This window comes from Microcebus murinus, chromosome 2 (assembly GCF_040939455.1).
Source record: "Microcebus murinus isolate Inina chromosome 2, M.murinus_Inina_mat1.0, whole genome shotgun sequence".
NCBI classification, from domain to species: Eukaryota; Metazoa; Chordata; class Mammalia; order Primates; family Cheirogaleidae; genus Microcebus; species Microcebus murinus.
This window is the reverse complement of record NC_134105.1, coordinates 76511148-76531151: the sequence shown is the minus strand read 5'-3', so window position 1 is coordinate 76531151 and position 20004 is coordinate 76511148. Positions and strand designations below refer to the sequence as shown.

General features: G+C 40.2%; 1 protein-coding gene across 11 annotated transcripts in view; it reads right to left on the bottom strand.

Moving 5' to 3' along the window:
- The window catches only part of TLCD4 (TLC domain containing 4), a 94901-nt gene that overhangs the window by 39617 nt on the left and 35280 nt on the right, over window positions 1-20004 (bottom strand). For 6 of the 11 annotated variants that reach the window (XM_012790995.3, XM_012790993.3, XM_012790994.3 and 3 more), the window contains one exon: window positions 1399-1564. In XM_012790995.3, the coding sequence (XP_012646449.2) occupies window positions 1399-1553 (155 nt within the window). In that variant the 5' untranslated portion in view covers window positions 1554-1564. Of the gene's footprint in view, window positions 1-1398; window positions 1565-15565; window positions 16482-20004 lie in introns of those variants that run through there. The other 5 variants (XM_012791002.3, XM_012791003.3, XM_012791001.3 and 2 more) reach the window with 2 other exon arrangements.

The window sequence follows — 20004 nt, the reverse complement described above, 5'->3', positions numbered from 1 at the left end:
GTGATAAAACAGAATAATGCAAAATATTTTTCAATTTCATCATTTCATTTTCATCTTTGCTTCTCTATATAAGCTATTTCTTTGGCTTGCAGCTACCCAAGATTCAAATACCTTTACCTACCCTAACCATGGTGAAAAGGAAATGAAAATAGTTCAAAATTCAATCAGAGAATATGTGTCCCCCTCCCTTCTCTTTCCCACCATTCCATCTATCTTCATATGTTATGAAAGGTTTTTAAAAATAATGGTATCTCTGGTATACCATATTTGAATAATATTTTTATGCTAGTCTTAAAAGAATAAAATGTGAAGAAGTCATTCTTGCTTTTTGAGTGAAAAGAACTGTAGCATGTATGAACCAGTCATATCAGTGCAAAAGAAAACAACTAATGTCTTGTTAAATTCAGTCTAAGTTACAAAAATAGATGCCAGCAAAACAATTTGGCTTAGAGAAAGATAGGAGATTTCAGGTCAAATATGACAATTCTCAATTAAATACTTAGACAATGGCAGAAGTTCTTAAATTTTAAAAGGAAATTTCAATGAAAAATAATTACTGCAATTTTAGAGACTTACTGAATGCATTTTATGCTTAGCGTTAACTTCAGCTAAACGGCAACAACAAAAAATATGCCTGTGACTGCTTTGATTCACTGAGGTTTGCAAATGCACAGCAATATTTGGGCATATGAAATGCCTTAAAACAAGTGAAGCAGTCTTCAGAGTCATTTTGTATTTGAAATCTTGTGAGATTAATGAATTGTACACAAAAAAATTTGCAACTAACTCTTTTAAGCTCCAGATTTCCATACCCATAGATGTCTAATTTTTCATATTTTTTGTTTAAAAAAATCTAAAAAGCAATTTTTACTTTAGAATTATATAACAAAAGAATAAATACTAGTAGGCTCTAAATTACAGTGAAAAGTTTATTAAAAAGATACAGATGCACTGATTGTATACTTTGTTCTCTGGTGTATAATCTTTAACTCCCCTTGGTCTGGCTAAGCTGGGCAACACCACATAGTATATAAGCTATCTACAACTCCAACAAATATTTTCTCCCATTATCATTTCCAAAGAATATGTGTTTGTTATAATCATTTTAGAGAAAAACACAAAACAGTATTCTTCCACAGTCAGCTGGATTCTACTTAATCTTCACACTCTTCCCCAGAAAGTTAAATAAATTTTTCCTAACATCTTTCAATATAAGAATTCTTAAAATTTTCTTGTATGAGATCTATCCACTTGTTTTTCCTTTTATTCCTAAAGTCAAATACAAATTTGGCCTTAGATTTTGTTGGATTCTACATGAAACACTTTTTTTTTTAATGTTTTGAACAATTTTATTTCACAAAACTAGTTTTCAGTCAATTACATTTTCATATGCTTTACCTTGAGTTCCATTCAATCTTCTTTTCGAAGCTGAGACTATTAAAACCAGGAGATACTTTTGCTGAAAACCAGTAACTTACATAGTGGAACAGAAACTGAAAGGTGACAAAGCTGGTGCAAACAGTGCCGATGACCAGGTTCTCGTTGGTATCCATGTTTCTTCAACCTGTTGAGAGAAATGACAGCTGTAAATTGTTATCTCATGATAAGCCTAGATTAAAACCTTTTTAGTTTTAAAAAGCATGTAATTGTATTCTTACTAATTTAAAAAATTTAGCATAAACATAAGAATACAAAGAAGCTAAGAATGTTTGGCCTTTTGTGTGTTTCTTCACCTGTTTGTTATATATCTTATGTTTGTATTTAAAGTAAAAAGAAAGAGAAACTTATTACCTTAAAGGTCAATATTATAAGTTTCAGAAGACATTTTAACATGATATTCAAATTTATCTAAGTCTTAGAGTTTAACATTAAGAGGGAATTTGAAATACTATAACTGAAAAGTATTCTTTTAATATTTTATTAAATGTAGAACAAATCACCTGATTTCTTCATGCCTCAATTTCCTCATCTATATATAAGATGAGTTCTTTGGATAATTTCTAAAAAACAATCAAGCCAAAGATCATAGTAGAACATTACTCGTGATAACAAAACAAAATTACATAATAAAAACTAATGGTATAGCAGGACAAATATTTAAAACAAAATTTAAATCTTAAGAAGAATAACACAATCTTAGAAAAGAACCATACCACTGTCATTGCTTAAATTAGTATTTAACTTAAAAAAAAATTTCTGCAATCACACATATCCTTGGACCAAAGGCCTCCATGGCTTTTTATCTATTTAAACAACAACACAACAACAAAATTATTAAAAAGCTTCAAATCTTAAGGATAGAGTTAACAGAAAGAATAATATGCATATGTACATACTCAAGATATGTTTTCTATCTCATCGAGCGGGACTTTTTTTGGCTCCTAAAAATCTTAGGAACATTTAGACCAAAAAAGGACACTAAAGCATTTTGCTCATATCTAGCAAATACAGCATTCCGATGGCTCCATCTCTGAAAGAATTGATCCTCAAATGAAAAGGAAATGAATCAATACACATTTCCAGCTGCCTAATATGAAGAAATAATAAAGTCACCTACTGAAGCCAATTCACCAGAGAAAACCCAAGTCATTGACTGCACAAGCAATAACCCCACTTCATTCCCTTCCAACCAGGATATCATAATAACAATCAGTCTCCCACAGGGCCCCTTCCCACAGAATCCATATGTCTGTAATGAATTCTTTCCCCATTTGTTTTTGGTAGGTATGCTTGGTAAAAATATTGATATTACAATTCTTCTCTGTGGGACTCCATTACCTTTATTGTTCATTTGCTTTTTCAAATTCAACGTGTGTTTATTGGGTATTAAAAATTTGCTCTGTTTCCTTTTAGCCTAGGTTTAATATTAACCAAATAATACATAAAAGTTTTATATATAAATTAAGCATCATAATTATATGAGTGAGATAGAAACAGGAAAATATTTTTTAAGATTAAAGCAAAGAGAGATCTGGAGGGCAGGTGGACACATAATTGAAGAAAATGGAATCACTAATCAGAAGAGAGTGGAAAGTCTAACTTTAAAGGTGAGGATGGTCGGCCCTGTAGGCTTTTGTATGCTGCCTGCTGGCCCTGGAGCAGAAGACCATGAGCTGCTCAGTTACTTTTGTTAAAATTCAATGCATACAATAAGCACTTATTTCATGAATGTTCGTTAAAAGTTATCATAAAGCATACTTACATCATGCAACAGTATCTATTTTATTTTATGATTAAGTTAACCAATATATTTGAAGCACTTAATTCACAAAACAAATCAAGTTTTTATTATGTCTTTTCATACTTGCTGAATACTTTATATTTTCATCAGAATTATTTTCAGTTAAGTCTTTGGGGTAAATGTTGAGTCTCCCTTTGCAAAAATGTTTCATTTAAAACTAAATGAAGTAGAATCTGAGGGTATTTTGTAAAAAATAAAAAAAAAATAAAAAAAAAATAAAAAAAAACTAAATGAAGAGCTCCAGATATTCAAGCTATGGGTTCTGTGAAAGCCTCAATAGACAGAACCTAATTAAATTGTTCTACTCAGCTTTGCTTCTTAATAAGCAGCTGCTTGCTTAATCAGTCATGCCAAATCAAGGACTAATTTAGATGATTAAAAATTTCCCCAGAAAAATCAAGGCTTTTGGTAGGAAGCAATTGCCCCTGTTCATTAGGCAAGAAAATGGTAAAAATGGATAAAACCAGATGATGCTTATTACTAACATATATTAAAGGCCTGAGAGAGCTTATTTAGGAATACACAGTGAAAGGAGAAAAGCATTAGACCTAGATCATACACCTCCACATGTGGCTACCAGCTGGCAGGAGGCTGGGACACTAGCTGTCATTGGAAGGAGCAGCTGAAACAGGGAAAATATTTCGTGGCAATTCCCAGGAGTGTCTAAATATGAACTCTACAATACAATTACCCCATCTTGATCCACAGGAATTGTCGACACCAAAGACACTCTTCCAGAGACCTGCTGAATACTTTTCACCCAAGACAGTTTACACAAACTTTAATGGAAGCTGGTTTCTCAGTAAGGAAGAACATGAAAAGGTCTGAAGTACAGTCATGGACCACATATGGATGTTTTGGTCAATGACAGACCACACATATGATAGTGGTCCCATAAGGTTATAATGGAGCTGAAAAATTCCTATCACCTAATGACACGGTAGCCATGTGACATTGCACTACAACACATTACTCTCATGTTTGTGGTGATGCCAGTGTAAACAAGCCTACTGCGCTGCCGCTAGTATAAAAGTCTAACACATATAATTATGTACAGTACATATTTGATAATAAATGACCATGTTACTGATTTATATATTTATTACACTATACTTTATCATTAGTTTAGAGTGTAATCCTTCCATTTATTTAAAAAAACCCTGTGAAACAGCCTCAGGCAAGTCCCTCAGGGGGTATTCAGAAGAAGGCATTATCACAGGACACGATAGCTTCCTGCAAGTTATTGAACTTTAAGGCGCACTAAGACCCTCCAAGTGGGACAAGATGTGGAAGTGGAAGACAGTGATACTGATGGTCCTGACCCTGTGTAGGCCCAGGCTATTGTATGTGTTTGTGTCTTAGTTTTTGACAAAAATGTTTAAAAAGTTAAAAAAAAAATTATCATTTCTCACTTTTATGGCAAAAAGAAAGAAAAAAAAAATAAAAAAAAATTAATAGAAAAAAGCTTATAGAGTAAGGATATAAAGAAAATATTTTTGTACAGCTATGTGTGTGTTTTAAGATGTGTTATTACAAAAGAATCAAAAAGCTTGAATTAAAAAGTTTGTAAAGTAAAAAGTTAAAGCTAAGGTTAATTTATTATTGAAGAAAGAAAAATTTATAAATTTAGTGTACCCTAAATGTGCAGTGTTTATGAAGTCAACAGTGATATACTGTAACATCTTAGGCCTTCACATTCACTCACCACTCACTCACTCACTCACCCAGAGCTACTTCTAGTCCTGCAAACTTCATTCATGGTAAATGGTTATAGAGGTATATCATTTTTTATCTTTTATACCACATTCTTACTGTACCTTTTCTATGTTTAGATAACATAAATACTTAACACTGTGCTGCGACTGCCTTAAGTATTCAGCACGGTAACATGCTGTGCAGGTTTGTAGCCCAGGAGCAACAGGCTTTAGCACACAGCCTAGGTGTGCAGTAGGCTGTACCACCCCAGGTTTGTGTAGGTGCACTCTGTGATGTTCACACAATGATGAAATCACATGAGGATGCATTTCCTAGAAGGTATCCCCGTCATTAACTCGACCGTACACGTCTCAACCTCGAGAGCCCTTTTCTTCCAACAGGAGGAGGCAGGGCCCCCAGAAACAGCACAGGCACGGCTGATTCAGCCTTCCGCAAACTGTTCATCCAACACCTGTCCTTGGTCTACCACGTGCCAGGCCCTGTGCTGGTGCTCGGAATATAAAATGGGAGACAAGCGCTGACAGCCAGTAAGGAAGTAAAGAAATCGATCCTCACCACATAAAGCAGTAAGTTCAGGGTGCTAAGGGGGCACTCCCTGCTTTCCAGGGGATAAATATCCAGCAGATATGACACATAAACAGTGAGAAGATACCCAAAATTACTGAAGGTGAACCAAGACGATATCTTCTGTTTTATTACAATCCCAACAAGATGCTGAGGCGGAAGCCCAAAAGACTCATGTCTACCAGGTAAGTTGAGAACTACCAACCCCTCCCCTCCAAAACACAACCATTTCACTGTTTGTAATTCCCTTGTACGCACAGGGATTCCTTAGGTAATACGTCAAAATCACCGGTGCCACTTCCCCACACACACAACCCCACCCCTTCACGTTCTGATGCGTCTGTCAAGTGAGAACCACTGCCCAAGCGTTTTGCAATAAAAAGCCTTAAAAAGAGGGGGGAGAGGTCTGTGTGTCTGCCTCAAGGCATCAAGGAAGGCGGAATCTGGGAAGAATGTCTCCCTTATGCTTAGCATTCCTTTTCAAATCCCTAGAAAGCTCCCGTTTGCATTTCCCGCACTGATTCCAAATACTCACTGCTCGCTAGTCTCCAGTTCTCCATCTCTTAAAACGGAGGTTTCTTCCCATTTCACCAAGAAAATGAAGGCTATCAGGCATGAATTCCCTCACTTGGGCAATGTTTGCAACCTCCCCCACCCCCTCCCACTCGCTAACCTCTCCTCTGCACGCGACAGGCTCTGCGCCCCACACCCCCAGCACTGCTGATACCGTGCACAACTAGACCCCAGCCCTCCCTGCACACAGCCCTGGACGGTCAGCTACCCCCAGATGGCTCCATAGGGGCATCCCAGAGGCCCCGCAGGCCCTACTTGGCCCAAGCTGAATTTAACCCCAAACCCAAACCCAAAGAATACTCTCAAATCTTTTCTAAAATTGGAGAGTATTTTTTGAATATTTAGGAAACTGTGGTGCAGAAAAACGAGAGAGGGACCTCATTCTGCATTACCCAAAATGGAACAAATGGGCAAAAATTATAGGGAGGAAAGAGTTCAGTTTAACTTAAAGAAGGACCTTCTAGCCAGTTAGAAGTGCCCAAGCATCCATCACGGAAGCCGTTAGAGGATGGTGAGGAGAGCTGGACTGCAGCAGGATGGTCTAACTTTCAGAGCATTCTCAAAGTCAGGCTCTGGTATAAGACTGAACTTAGTTTGGGTATCCAGAAAGATAACTGTATCAAATACTACATTAACTTCTCAACATTCTATCATTTACGTTAAAACACCAAAATCGCACAGGTAAAGAGATGTTAAGTAGCTACAACATGGTGGGAACTACACAGACCCAGTTGAAGTCGTGAGTTTGAGTTTTCAGTTCAGCCCCTTGCTAGCTGTGGGACTCTGGACCAACTACTAAACTTGCCTGAATTGAACCTCAATCTCCTCATCCATAAAATGGAAACAGCAATATTACTGACCTGACAAGGTTGTCATGGGGAATAAACAATATGATGTCTGTTGGGCACTTAGTACAGGACTCAGCATACGGTTTGCACTCAGTTCCTGCTCCCGCCATCATCCAGCCCCCAGCAGCGTGCAGGACATGTGATCTCGGGCCCCGCTGTCACTCTAGCCAAGGGAAACGAGATCATCCTGCAGCCACGTGGCCCCTAACTCATCCCAGTTTTTACCAGTCTACACTTAAAATGCAGGCAGTGCCCGCTGCAGAGATCTATCCTCTGCCACTTGAGTACCTTTGTTGTGTTCCCAAGTTCCTTCCCAGCCACCTGACCCAGTCTGTCATGCCCTCCACCTCCTAAACCTTTCCAGGTCCCTTGGAACTGCTGCTCCACACCCAGAAAACTGCTATATCCTTGGCCTCTCCTCCAAGCATGCTGAAGAAACCCTCTTCTCCTGCAACCCTCAGGTAGTAGCTGCCCAGCCTCTCACACTAGGAGACAGGAGGTAGCCTGTGTATCCTCTTTGCTCCTCATGGTACCGTGAGGCCTTACTCCCCCATTCCCCCAACCCCTGAAAACACCCCTTTCCTTTGTGGTCCTGCCACTGAGTTACACTACCCTCTCCCTCTCTTCAGTGGTATCGTATTCTAACCTCCCATACACTCTTCAACGTCTCAGAGATGTCGGCCCTGGCTCACTCATGCCCTTGGGCCCAGCCACCATCCTGAGTAACCTCCTGTTAGAGGGTTCAGCCTCTCCTTGGCAACTCCAGATGAAGTCCTTTTACCTTCAAAGCACCTCTTCTGTGTCACCTCAACTGCCCCCAGACTTTATTATCTCTTATCATTTTTCTGCCTCCAAATTAACATTTCAAGTATTCCCTTTGCCGACCAGAGCCTCCTTTCCTTCAAGCTTGTTCAGTATGACAAGCCCATTGACCTCTCAGCTTTCCCCCAGCTCATTAGCCCTTTCCTTTTTGTATATCCATCTTTAATCAGCTTAGATCCTAAAGCCCATCATTTCCATAACACTCTTAGTAATACCCTCCCATTCCCTTTCCATCACCAAGAGCTGGCAAGATCCCAACTCTGGATATGCCCAACCATGTACTCAGAGATGAGTCCTGAACAATCAGAGTATTGTTGGAGAAGTTATACATCAGAAGAGATGCAAGTTAGTAAGCGTGAATTATAGAGGGATCGAACAGCCTTCTACACCACCCTGCACTCCAACTACATAGCCCTGGCCAACAAATCCTCTCACATTCCACAATAAATTTTCCAAATTGTCCCTATTCCTTTCCAACCTCCAACCATCCGCCCCATTCTCAACAGATAACTCCCAGACTATTTCACAAAAAAAGAGAAGCCAACATATGAAAACTCTCACTATCCCACTACTAACTATGCAAACTACCTGCATCTGCACCCATCTGTCCTCCTATCTAAGGCCAACCTAACCTATGCACTTTGGATCCATCCCTTCTGGCCTCCTTGGACACTTGCACTTTCTCTCTCACCACCCCTTTACAGACAAAGTTCTAGAAAAAAAAAAAAATGTGTCCACACTGTCATCATTTTTCATCTTGCTGACTCTTCAACCCACAAATTCGGCTTCTTAAATAACTTTCAAAGAGATCCATTTTTTTCTCAAGTGACTACCATCGCTTCTCTGGACTATCTCCAAATTCATCTCCCTGGAGTGGAGAACGAGGTGGAGGAATACGGGGGAATCTTTTCTAAAAGCTGTCTCTGACCATGTCACCTACTCACCTCTGTCAACTTAAAACCTGCACTGGTTTCCCAATGCTCTTATGAGAACTCCACCTTCTTCAGCTTCCCCTGGCACTTGCCCTCACTTGCTGCACTCCAGCCAACATGGCCTCCTTTCTCCTTCTCAAAGATGCCGCATTCTCTCCCTCCACAAGGCCTTTGCACATCCTATTCCCCCACTCCCAAGTGTACCCCCATGCATCATCAGCTCTCTGGTCAACTCTCGCTTTTTGGGGAAGTCTTCTCTGAGCTCTATCAACAGGTCAATTCTCCCATTATCTGCTTTCCTGGCACCATGTCCCTCTCCTTTACAGCTGTGACTTTAATGAATGTCTCCTTCCCCCAGTGGAATATGCCCCCCATGCTGGTGGGAAACATGGCCATCGTCCCCGTTGCCACTGAGTCCCCATGCCTACACACTGCCTGCCATATAGCATGTGCTCAATAAATGTTAAATAATAAGAGACTTTCATATTCTTACATGTGCTTTCCATTATGCTAGTATCTCAGTCACAGATCCTTTATCAATATAATCAGAATACTAGAAAACGAATTTTCTAAATTGACAACCCTAGTATTACAGCATGAAAGTAAATACTGACTTTTAACTGCAGAAGCACATATTTATTGATTTATTTATCATCATTAGTAGTCTTAATACTTTAGGATTTAAAACTTTATCTGCAAATGGTAAGTTGTTTGTAAATAACACATAACTGCAGAAGTTGAGCTATTTGCTAAGCCAAACAAAAAAACATATCAAAAAAAGGCATATCGGCCGGGCGCGGTGGCTCACGCCTATAATCCTAGCATTCTGGGTGGCCCAGGCAGGCAGATTGCTCAAGGTCAGGAGTTCGAAACCAGCCTGAGCAAGAGCGAGACCCCGTCTCTACTATAAATAGAAAGAAATTAACTGGCCAACTAATATATATATATATAGAAAAAATTAGCCGGGCATGGTGGCACATGCCTGTAGTCCCAGCTACTCGGGAGGCTGAGGCAGCAGGATTGCTTGAGCCCAGGAGTCTGAGGTTGCTGTGAGCTAGGCTGATGCCACGGCACTCACTCTAGCCTGGGCAACAAAGTGAGACTCTGTCTCAAAAAAAAAAAAAAAAAAAAGGCATATCTACCCCCCCATCCATCCTGGATTTTCTTTACATTTTCATATAGGTTGTCATTGCAGTGATCTGTCTCAATGCTCACAAAATGTCAATAATTGACCAGGGACATTGAAATTTTAGTAAAGAATAACTATCACACTACTCATTTTCAACTTTTCATTCATATAAAAACTTAAGCATCTAAGTGAATATGTACAAAGCTCTCAGCTAACTACAGTTATAGATTTTGCTTTTTCTTTTCTTTTTTTCTTTTTTTAATTGTGCATTAAGGGCTACATGGAAAAAAAGTTGGAAGAATTATATGCATAAAACATTCCTCTTCTTTTTCTCTTCTGAGCAGAGAGTTCAGGAACCATTATTAGCATTAGTGTGAAAGTCTACAGGAAGCCAACTGTATGAAACAGTCAACCCAAATTCTATAAATTCTCTTATATTCATGGTACTGCTTTTTAAACTGAAGCAAATGGGAAGAAAATGAAGACTAAGCCAGAAAAGGCAAAGGAACCTCATATTAATATGATTGAATTACACTCCCTTTCTAAGATAAATGGTATCACTTAAGATTTAACAAGGAATTGCTCATGACTATAGAAAAGATATTTCTATGGTTCCTCCCTGCCAGTTAAAATACTAAACTTTGAATAAGGGTATCCTTTATATTTTTATTCTCTATTTTCTATTCCTTCAACCCTTACTCCTCCAAGAGGATATAAAAGAATTCTTTCAAAGCGAAACTACTCAATTTTGCCTGCTACAGATCCTGGCAATTGACACCTCCCTGAAACAATCTTTTTAGATTATAGATTGCTTTGATTATAACAAAGAACAAATATTTAAGGTTCAATATCGATACATATATACTTGGCCTTTATTTTCCCTATAATGTATATAATAATTACAACCACAGGACATTAGATCAGGAAGGAGGCTAAATTCTATTCCCCTAACTGGGTGCTATAGGGGTCCATCTCCCACCAGCAAATAAGTATCTATACTCAATGGTTGTGGTATGGTCCCACCTTGCTACCAGAGCTCAGAGAAATGTTTTTGTTTGTTTTTTTGAGACAGAGTCTCACTCTTTGCCCAGGGTAGAGTGCCATGGCATCAGCCTAGCTCACAGCAACCTCAAACTCCTGGGCTCAAGCAATCCTTCTGCCTCAGCCTCCCTAGTAGCTAGGACTACAGGCATGTGCCACCGTGCCTGGCTAAATTTTTCTATATTCTTAGTTGACCAATTAATTTCTATTTATAGTAGAGCCGGTCTCACTCTTGCTCAGGCTGGTTTTGAACTCCTGACTTTGAGCAATCTGCCCCGCCTCAGCCTACCAGAGTGCTAGGATTACAGGCGTGAGCCACCACGCCCCGGCCCAGAGAAATGTTTTGACAAATCATATCTCTGCTATAAATCTCCTTAAGATTTCCCTTTATCTGTCATAATCCTATCTGTCCTTTTACATCCTATAATAAATGGCTTCTAGGAATCCTCCTCTGATCCCTCTAATTCAGTATTTTTCAAATTTTCATATTGCAGAGCACCCCACCAGCACCACAGTGCTTTTCAGTATATATTCTGCTTATTCCTACCAGCAGAGAAAATTTTGTATGCTTCCTTTCTATAGTTTGTTTTTAGGGGCAGGAGGGGGAATAGATTTACTGATATAGATTTTTTTCAAACAGCCCAGAGTCTCCACCAAGAGATAGTGACACAGCAAGGGTTATCCCATCCCTTAGTCCCTCCCTGAGAATCCCTGCCCTTTCAAGAAGTTATTTCTCTCCCTCTGGTTTCCACAATACCTGGAAATTATAGGCACAGTATTTTTAATTAAATTTCTCCCTTCCATTATAGGTACAATATTTATAATTGTATTTTAATAAAACTTACTATTTTCCTTAGCTTATACTTAAACTTTTTGCATATTCTAGCTTTTAACTTAAATGAAATCTAATATAACTCATCTATATTTTACTGTCAACTTTTTATCTTTTATCCTATTTAAAAATTTCCATTTCATTTTACAGTTATTCCTTTATTTGGGGTTTGTTTTTATAAGGCCTAAAAAGCAGAGTGACTGTAGAGAGGCCAGCAAAAGAAAAAAGCCTCCTCTCCACCTCTTCCTTCAGCTTCTCTGCCTCAACTCACAACCTATTAAAGAATTCTGCCCTTAGGAAATTCGGGTCATTTTCTAGAGTCTTACGCCTCTGAGTACAGATGGTACATGGGATTTCCATGATTAAATGTCCATTCCTAGCATCTCACCCCACTTAAAACTTTTATAAAGAAGTCTTTTGTTTTTAAACCTTTGAGTTCCAATTATAGCCACTGGATTTTGGATAAACCAGAATGCCTTAAACCAGGACAGGACAGTAATTAGAAGGTCACATTAATACAGCAGCTGACACAAATAGAAAGTAAAGGTTTTGAAGCTCATACAATTTTCCTTCTTGGGGCCCACCTTTGAGGACAACAGCAATGTTTCAAATATAACACTAGACTTGAGCCTTAGGAGGAGTCTGGGCTAGTAAGAAGCCCTGAAGCTAAGGCAGGGACCAGGTGGCTCTGCATTACCTGGGGGTGACTCTTGAGAAAGAGGAAAGAGGTTCTGCAGCCAATCTTTTCTACCTAGCTTCCCATGTACTTATTTCCTTCCCTTCCTGGAAGGAGCACAAAAGGAGCCTCTTGGCTTGGGACATCTCTTGGCTTTCTGCCAACACTGTGAAATCAAGGAAAAGCTGGACAAAGCATGATTTTCCCCAAATATATTTTGTTCTTGTTTTTAAAGGGATCACTGGATCACCTGCCAAGCCACCTAGGAAGTCAGAACCTAAGGAGACAGGGAAGCTCCTCTAAATCACAGATCTGATTGCCTCTGAGAAAGTCCTTAGGATGCAGGGCAGTGGCAAAGGTGCAGCTTTGCCTCCTGCCTTCTATTTTTATTTTAATTTTTTTACCTACACCACTCAGGAAAGCAGATAATATTAAATGGGTTAAGGGCTGAAGAATAATCTAGCAAATGTCTCCTACTTCTTGGGTTCCTAAGAAGAATTCCAGGCCAAACATGGTAGTTTATTCCTGTAATCCCAGAGCTTTGGGGACCTGAGGTGGGAGGAACACTAGAGGCCAGCAGTTTGAGATTACAGTCAGCAATGACTGCAACATTGCACTCTAGCCTGGGGGACAGAGCCAGACCTTACATCTTAAAAAAAAAAAAAAGAAAGAAAGAAAAGAAAAATTTGAATTCCATTCAGCTAGAGAGAGACCTAGAATCCTACTCCCAGTACTTTCAAGAAGCCTTGGGCAAGATCAACATGACCTCTCTGACATGCAAGCTCCATAAAATGGGATAAGAATGCCTACATTGCATCTAGCACAGTACTTGGCACATGTAGCCACAAGTGTAGCCACTTGTGGCAAATCATTTAATGGCCATAAATTCCTCTGGAGTGTGACATGGTCATTCCGATTCTCCAATCCACAAAGGTGGAATTGATGTCTCTGCCCTTGTGAATCTGGGCTGGCCTTACCACTTGCTAACAAATAGAATACAACTGAAGAGCGGCTAAGACGGTTCTAGAACCTAGCTAGGTAGGTTTCAAAAGACCTTGCAGTGTCTGCCTTTCGCTCTCTTGGAACATTGTTCTGAGGCCATCATGTAAAGAAACCTGTCTAGTCTACAGGAGGATAAATGGCCACAAGGAGAAAACTGAGGCTGCCCAGCTAACAGCCAACACTCAATACTACCTGCCAACCATGCTGGCAAGCCATCTGGGATTTTCCGGCCCAGGTGACCCTCCCGGCTGAATGCGACCACTTGTGTGAACCTGCAACCAACACAGTAACTGCCCAGCTAACCCACAGAATCACAGTGGGGAAAAAAATCATTGTTTTAAGCCACTAGGCTAGGGTTTGGGGGTGGTTTGTTATTTGGCAATAGATCAAAATGTCACTCAATAAAGAATAGCTCTTGATACTGCTGGTCTTTTCTTAACCAAGAAATGTCACACCTGTTTCTCCAATGGCACTAATCATAGAGGAATATCATATTCTGTATCTGAAGGAATGAGATTTTTCCCCCTACTTTTTAACCATTGGCCTAAGGGCCCTGCAGCTGGTTTATACATATCATCTAATTGGATAATTAAAGGCTAAAATGAGAAGACAGCCAAGGAGTTTCCAAATTCTCTAGGTGGCTTTTTATCTTGTCACCTAAGGTCCACTTAAAATTCTATTCAAGGTACTCTGACAGCGGTTTCTCTTCTGACCTCTTCACATAAGATTGCTGTCACCTAAAACTGGTTCCAACTACACTATTTCCCAGTAAACGCCGTACTTATCTACCGGATTCAATACCTGGTTTGATACTGTCAGGTAGTCAAAAAATCTAAATATAGTTATACGTTTCCCTGAACCACTCCACAGGCTAGCAAAGTCATGTGCAAAACCAACCAGATACGCATTCAACACATCACAAACTTCAGGTGGCCTCAACCTCAAGTTTAAATTCAGGTATAGCAAGTCACATGAAAGAACCTAAGCTTGGCCCACAGACTTGGCAATGAAGAACTGTTTGGGGACAATGTTCCCAAGGCAAGAATTTGGTGAATGTGGTCATGGAGGCTCAGATCCAGGTGACTGATGAGAGGTGAATTTTCCCAGGTTTATGAAATAAGGTGAAGCTGCCCCAACTTATAGATCTCTAAGCCCTGATAACACTCTCACACTGAACAATCTATTAACAATTTTAAGCCTCAAGATGCTCTCAAGATCACTTAGATCACTTAGCACAGTGGCGCTGACTCTTTCTGACTTAAGGGAGTGATCAATCTGAACAAGTACCATTCTTCTTGCATGGACCAAGTAGAGTTTTGTTCCTTTTTTTTTGTTTTGAAAGTATTTTGCTTAGCCATTGTTACCATTCTAATAAGTTAATGCCATCTAAAATATCCTTATTTTTGGCTTCATAAGTTCCAAGCCTATTATTCTGAGTACTCATAGAAATCCCACTAAAATTATATATTTTATAGTATATTCTATGCTACCTTATAGAAAAATGTCCAGAAACAATATCACATTGCTGTTTTCACTGGTCATGTGTTCCTGTAGGTCCTCTTAAAGCTATTTCTGGGCGGGGTGAGGTGGCTCACGCCTATAATCCTAGCACTCTGGGAGGCAGAGGTGGGAGGATCGCTCAAGGTCAGGAGTTTGAAACCAACCTGAGCAAGAGCAAGGTCAGGAGTTTGAAACCAACCTGAGCAAAACCAAAACCCCGTCTCTACTAAAAATAAAGAAATTAATTGGCCAACTAAAAATACATAGAAAAAAAAACCGCCAGGCATGGTGGCGCATGCCTGTAGTCCCAGCTACTAGGGAGGCTAAGGCAGAAGGATTGCTTGAGGCCAGGAGTTTGAGGTTGCTGTGAGCTAGGCTGATGCCACTACATTCTAGCCCAGGGAACAGAGTAAGACTCTGTCTCAAAAAAAAAAAAAAAAAAAAAAAAAGCAGCAGCAGCTATTTCTGTATTAAACCCATGAACCTACACCTCATCCTGCTAACCTTTCACTGGGCATTGCCAAGGCATGATATCCAGGCTAGTACTGAGCAACATGATATGAGATGGCATCATAAAGCAAAGTCACTAGGTTTTACTGTACAATACTGGGAACATCGTTGAGAATGCTGGCCATTTCAAATGCAGTGTTTTCTTAATCAGAACCCAAAGGAGAAATTTTTTTTCTCACCTTCTGGAATGAGGAATAGGTGGGCTTCTCCGATTCGGTTTCTCCTCTGGATACCCTGAAGCTTGCTATGGATTGTTTGCCTCTTCTGTTTGGCTGCTGGAAAGCTTATAGCCAGAACTTCCAGCCAAGAAGAGAGCAGGACTTTGAAGTATGAGTGAGGAGCCTCACTCTTATTTCCATCTTCTTTCCCTTTTTATACTAAATGTACTTTATCTTATCATACTGTATGCATCTTTGTAAACCTTCCCAAATCCTTTTAGGAACAAGGTGGAGTATAAATAAAACTGAAAATATTTTAATCAAGGTGCATGCCTAATCCCCCTACTAGATAATGAGCTCTGGTAAGCAAGGGCGGCACACTACCCCACGTTGAAGCTCCCAGAGGTTCCATCCTGTGCTTTCACTGTGGAAGGAATAGCTGGAGAATCGAATGGCAGAATATGTAAATTTCGATAACACTAAGTTTCTCGAATCATAAAATAAGCAGTATACTACTAAATTGATCTTTACCCTCAAAAAAAAATTCACACAAGTGTGGAAAGAAAGATGTACAGTATTATCAAGGGTGTTTATTGGAGCATCATCAGAAGTAACCTTAAGGTCCATCAACAGAGAAATGGCTAAATATATTGACACAGCTATATTATCACATTATACAGACATTTACATGAATAAGGTGATATGGAAGCAGGCTGAAAAATGATACATTTTTCATAAATAAATAACTCTGGGCACACATTAGCATTTGTAGAGAAAAAGTCTGGAGGGGGCTACACACTCCCCAAACTGATAAATGGTTGTGGCAGTGAAACCAGGTAGGTGAGAGTTGGAAGGGGGGAGGTGAACTTTCATTTCATTCTCTTGAGTTTTGAATTATTATTATTTTTTTTTTGAGACAGAGTCTCACTCTGTTGCCTGGGCTACAGTGCCGTGGCGTCAGCCTAGCTCACAGCAACCTCAAACTCCTGGGCTCAAGTGATCCTCCTGCCTCAGCCTCCCAAGTAGCTGGGACTATAGACATGCGCCACCATGCCCAGCTAATTTTTTGTATATATTTTTAGTTGTCCGGTTAATTTCTTTCTATTTTTAGTAGAGATGGGGTCTCGCTCTTGCATCAGGCTAGTCTCCAACTCCTGACCTCAAGCGATCCTCCCGCCTTGGCCTCTCAGAATGCTAGGATTACAGGTGTGAGCCACCACGCCCAGATGTAATTTTTTTTTTATAATGAACTATTTTCACTTTCATAATAATAATAATAATAAAACTAAAGAAAACTTTAGGGACTTGCTTCAAATACTCAAAATGCCAAATGTCTTAAGGGTTTGGTTCTTAACCATGACTTAAGAGATATGAAGAGTTGTCAAACATGCTGCCCTTGCTCCAGGTGATCAGGCCTTCCCTCCTGCCCTCCCACCCTCTAGAAAGAAAATCAGACAAGGCAGGGATGGGTCAAAGGGAGGATCAAACTAGGTCAGAATGTGAACGATAAAAGCAAGTAGTAACTAAGCAACACGCTGGGGTGAACTCTGATACCTGTGTACTTTTTCTCCAGGCTTTGTTTTATTTGCTGGTCAGAGTGTTAGGTGCTGGAGTCAGATGTTAATTGTTACGAAAAGGAAATCAAAAGTCTGCAGATAGACTCTGTCCTTGATTAACTCCAGGGAAGATACAGGAATTAGCTCACAGTTGCTGGTTGCTGCCTTATCTATTTCTCCAAGCAGCTTTTTTGGTGATCCCTAAGACTATGAATGATGACTGGAGTTTGACGGTAGATCTTGAAATAGATTTTTAAGGAAGTCTTGATAGTCTAACTCTCTTATAAAATGTAATGAGAATACTTTTCAAGTTCTGTGAGACAAGCAGCCAACTTCTTAACGAGTTTGATCAGCAAATGGTGTTTCAAAACAACACATTCCATCCACTTCTGCTCAAACTTTGCAAAGCTGGAAGGGGAGGTGTGAGCCTCCCACTAGGAGCCCCTCACTCCCTTATCCAGCCCATTAAAATGGACATGACCTAAATCCAACAGCCAATTTGTTCTGAATCCATTTGTCTTCTCATTTAGCCTACAGAGAAAAATCTTCTCTAAAGAAATCTGCTTTCAAATCCAAGTTCACTCCTTCCATACTTCCTCTTTGCTCAAAACCAACTGTTTTGCTTTTAAGTGAAAAGAACAGGTGGGAAGTCCCCTTTTTTGCATCTGCCCCATCCAGCTGCCTTTCATCTATGTGAGTCCTGCACCAGTCAGACACTAGATGAGTTCCCACACTCCCTTCTGTCCCCACTGACAGGGGTCCAGATAGCTCTCAGTCACTTCTATGACCCCTCACCTCTTCCATCATCTCCAACCCCCCTTCCCAGCCTGCTTCACTGCAACCTGCTTTTCCATCCATTAGACAAATGGTTTCCAAATGGTGGACTATGATCCAATAATAGGTTACACATTTTTAAGAACACAGAATAGAAACAGAAATAGAAACTTGTTTCAGATACACAGGTACTTACTTATGTCCTGGGTCTCAACATAAAAATGCATGCTGTACTGTTGCAGTTCAAAATGTTTGAAATATTGCTTTAGACAAGCCTTGACCATCGACTCAAACTCCCACCACAATATTGGTCCCACTATTCAGGACTCCTTTCCTCCACGCTGGCCCAAGCTCTGAACAGACTTTCAGCTGTCTTCTTCATGGGCCATTTTTTAAAATCTTGGCCTTTTACACTGATTCACAAGCTCCTTCTCATATATCCACAGGATTGCCTTCTCCTTGAACAGACCAATGTTCTGAGTAAAAAAGCACCTTTTGCTATTCCTGCTTTATCCTGCCTCTGCAGGTCTGGGATCTGCTTGCAGCACATCGAACTGTCTCACCAGGAATTATAAGCTTCAGAGCAGTAGGACTCCATTTCTTTGTGTGCTACCTTTCATATCCAACAGGAAAAAATACCACCAAAGTCACTCTTGAAATGCCTTAGAATTTTTTACAAAATTAGCCTCACTTTCCTGATGTAATACATTCTTTGGAGTAATATAGTAATCCAGTGCCTGATATCAATGCCAGGTGAATACAGCTTATCTCTAATGTTGAGTTAAGTCTGCTTCCCATCCTTGAGAACAGATGGTGATTCCACCTCCATACTGCTATCTTCTTCCTCTCACAAGGCAAATGCAAGGAGGGAAAGCACAGCAAGGTGCTTGGTGGTATCCTTTGCTCTCTCAAGGACAAGGACACAAGCTGTCCAGCACAATTCCACCCCCAGTCCTGCCCTCCCTTGTGCAAGCGCCCACTATTCTCATCCAGACAATTAATTCATTATCTTCCTCAACAGAAAAACTACAGTTTTCTGTATCTCGGTGTAGAATGTTCAATTTACTCTTCTCAGACTGGATATCCCACTTTTTAACCTTCCAAGAGATACAGATGCCTAACTGAATCCTTAATCTGTAGGATACGAGGTTATTAATTTAGAAAGAAGGGTGGGAAGAGGCACTGAGGTCTGAAGGGTTTCTTACAAATTAAACTGCCTGGCTTCCTCTAATACATGTAAGGCCAGCTCTGAGGGAGAAACAAGAATGCCAGGCCTCCTTTAGAGCACCAAGGGAGAAGTGCAAACAGGTCCGGAAACCGTAAGACAGCTGCACTCCACTCTGAGAAGCCAGAAACACTCTCAAAGGGACAGAGGAAGAAGGGCCCATTAAACCTCTGGTGCATTCCAGAATTTGCTAGAATTTGCCACTCCCTTTTTGCAACCCAGCCCCTTTCCCATTTCCCAATGGGGAATCTAGGGCTCCTTTACTACCTGTTAGTTATCTGGTTATAGGGAGGGCCTTCCACCGCCTGCCAAGCCACTTTCTTCTCCCCACTCCTTTGCAGGAATGCTCTTAATCAGTCTAGCACTGAGTTAGATTTCTGGTAGCTCCCTGCTCCCAACGCTTCCCTTGGTACTAAATTATCCAATGGAGATTTCAGAAAATGAAAGAAAAGATAGGCCAACTCTTGCACAGATACTCCAGGATCTTGTCAGAAGACCCCAGCAAAGACCCAGCTTCTCTGGAGTTCGCAATGAAGTTTCAGCTCCTTGACCACTGCCATTCCAAGTCACCTTCAAGTATACAGCTTTAGTAGCAAAGACCCAATCATTCTTTCCATGCGGGTGAAGAGGATCAGAGTGAAGGCATAGAAATGGAAATCTAATAGTATAAATATTAATAATGATGATGGACTAAGTAGCTGCCTAGATAGGTAAAACTCCTGCAAGATCACGCAGTAAAGATTCGAACTCGGTAGGGAGGTAATGTGTCAAAAGGAGTTTCGGGGGGTAGGAAAAAAGGAAGTATACTCAAAATAAATTATTCTCTGGACCATCAGATGGCACAGGAGGGGGGTGGCAAATTAACTAAAATCTATGGTTCCTCAAGCCATCCTTTCAAATACTCT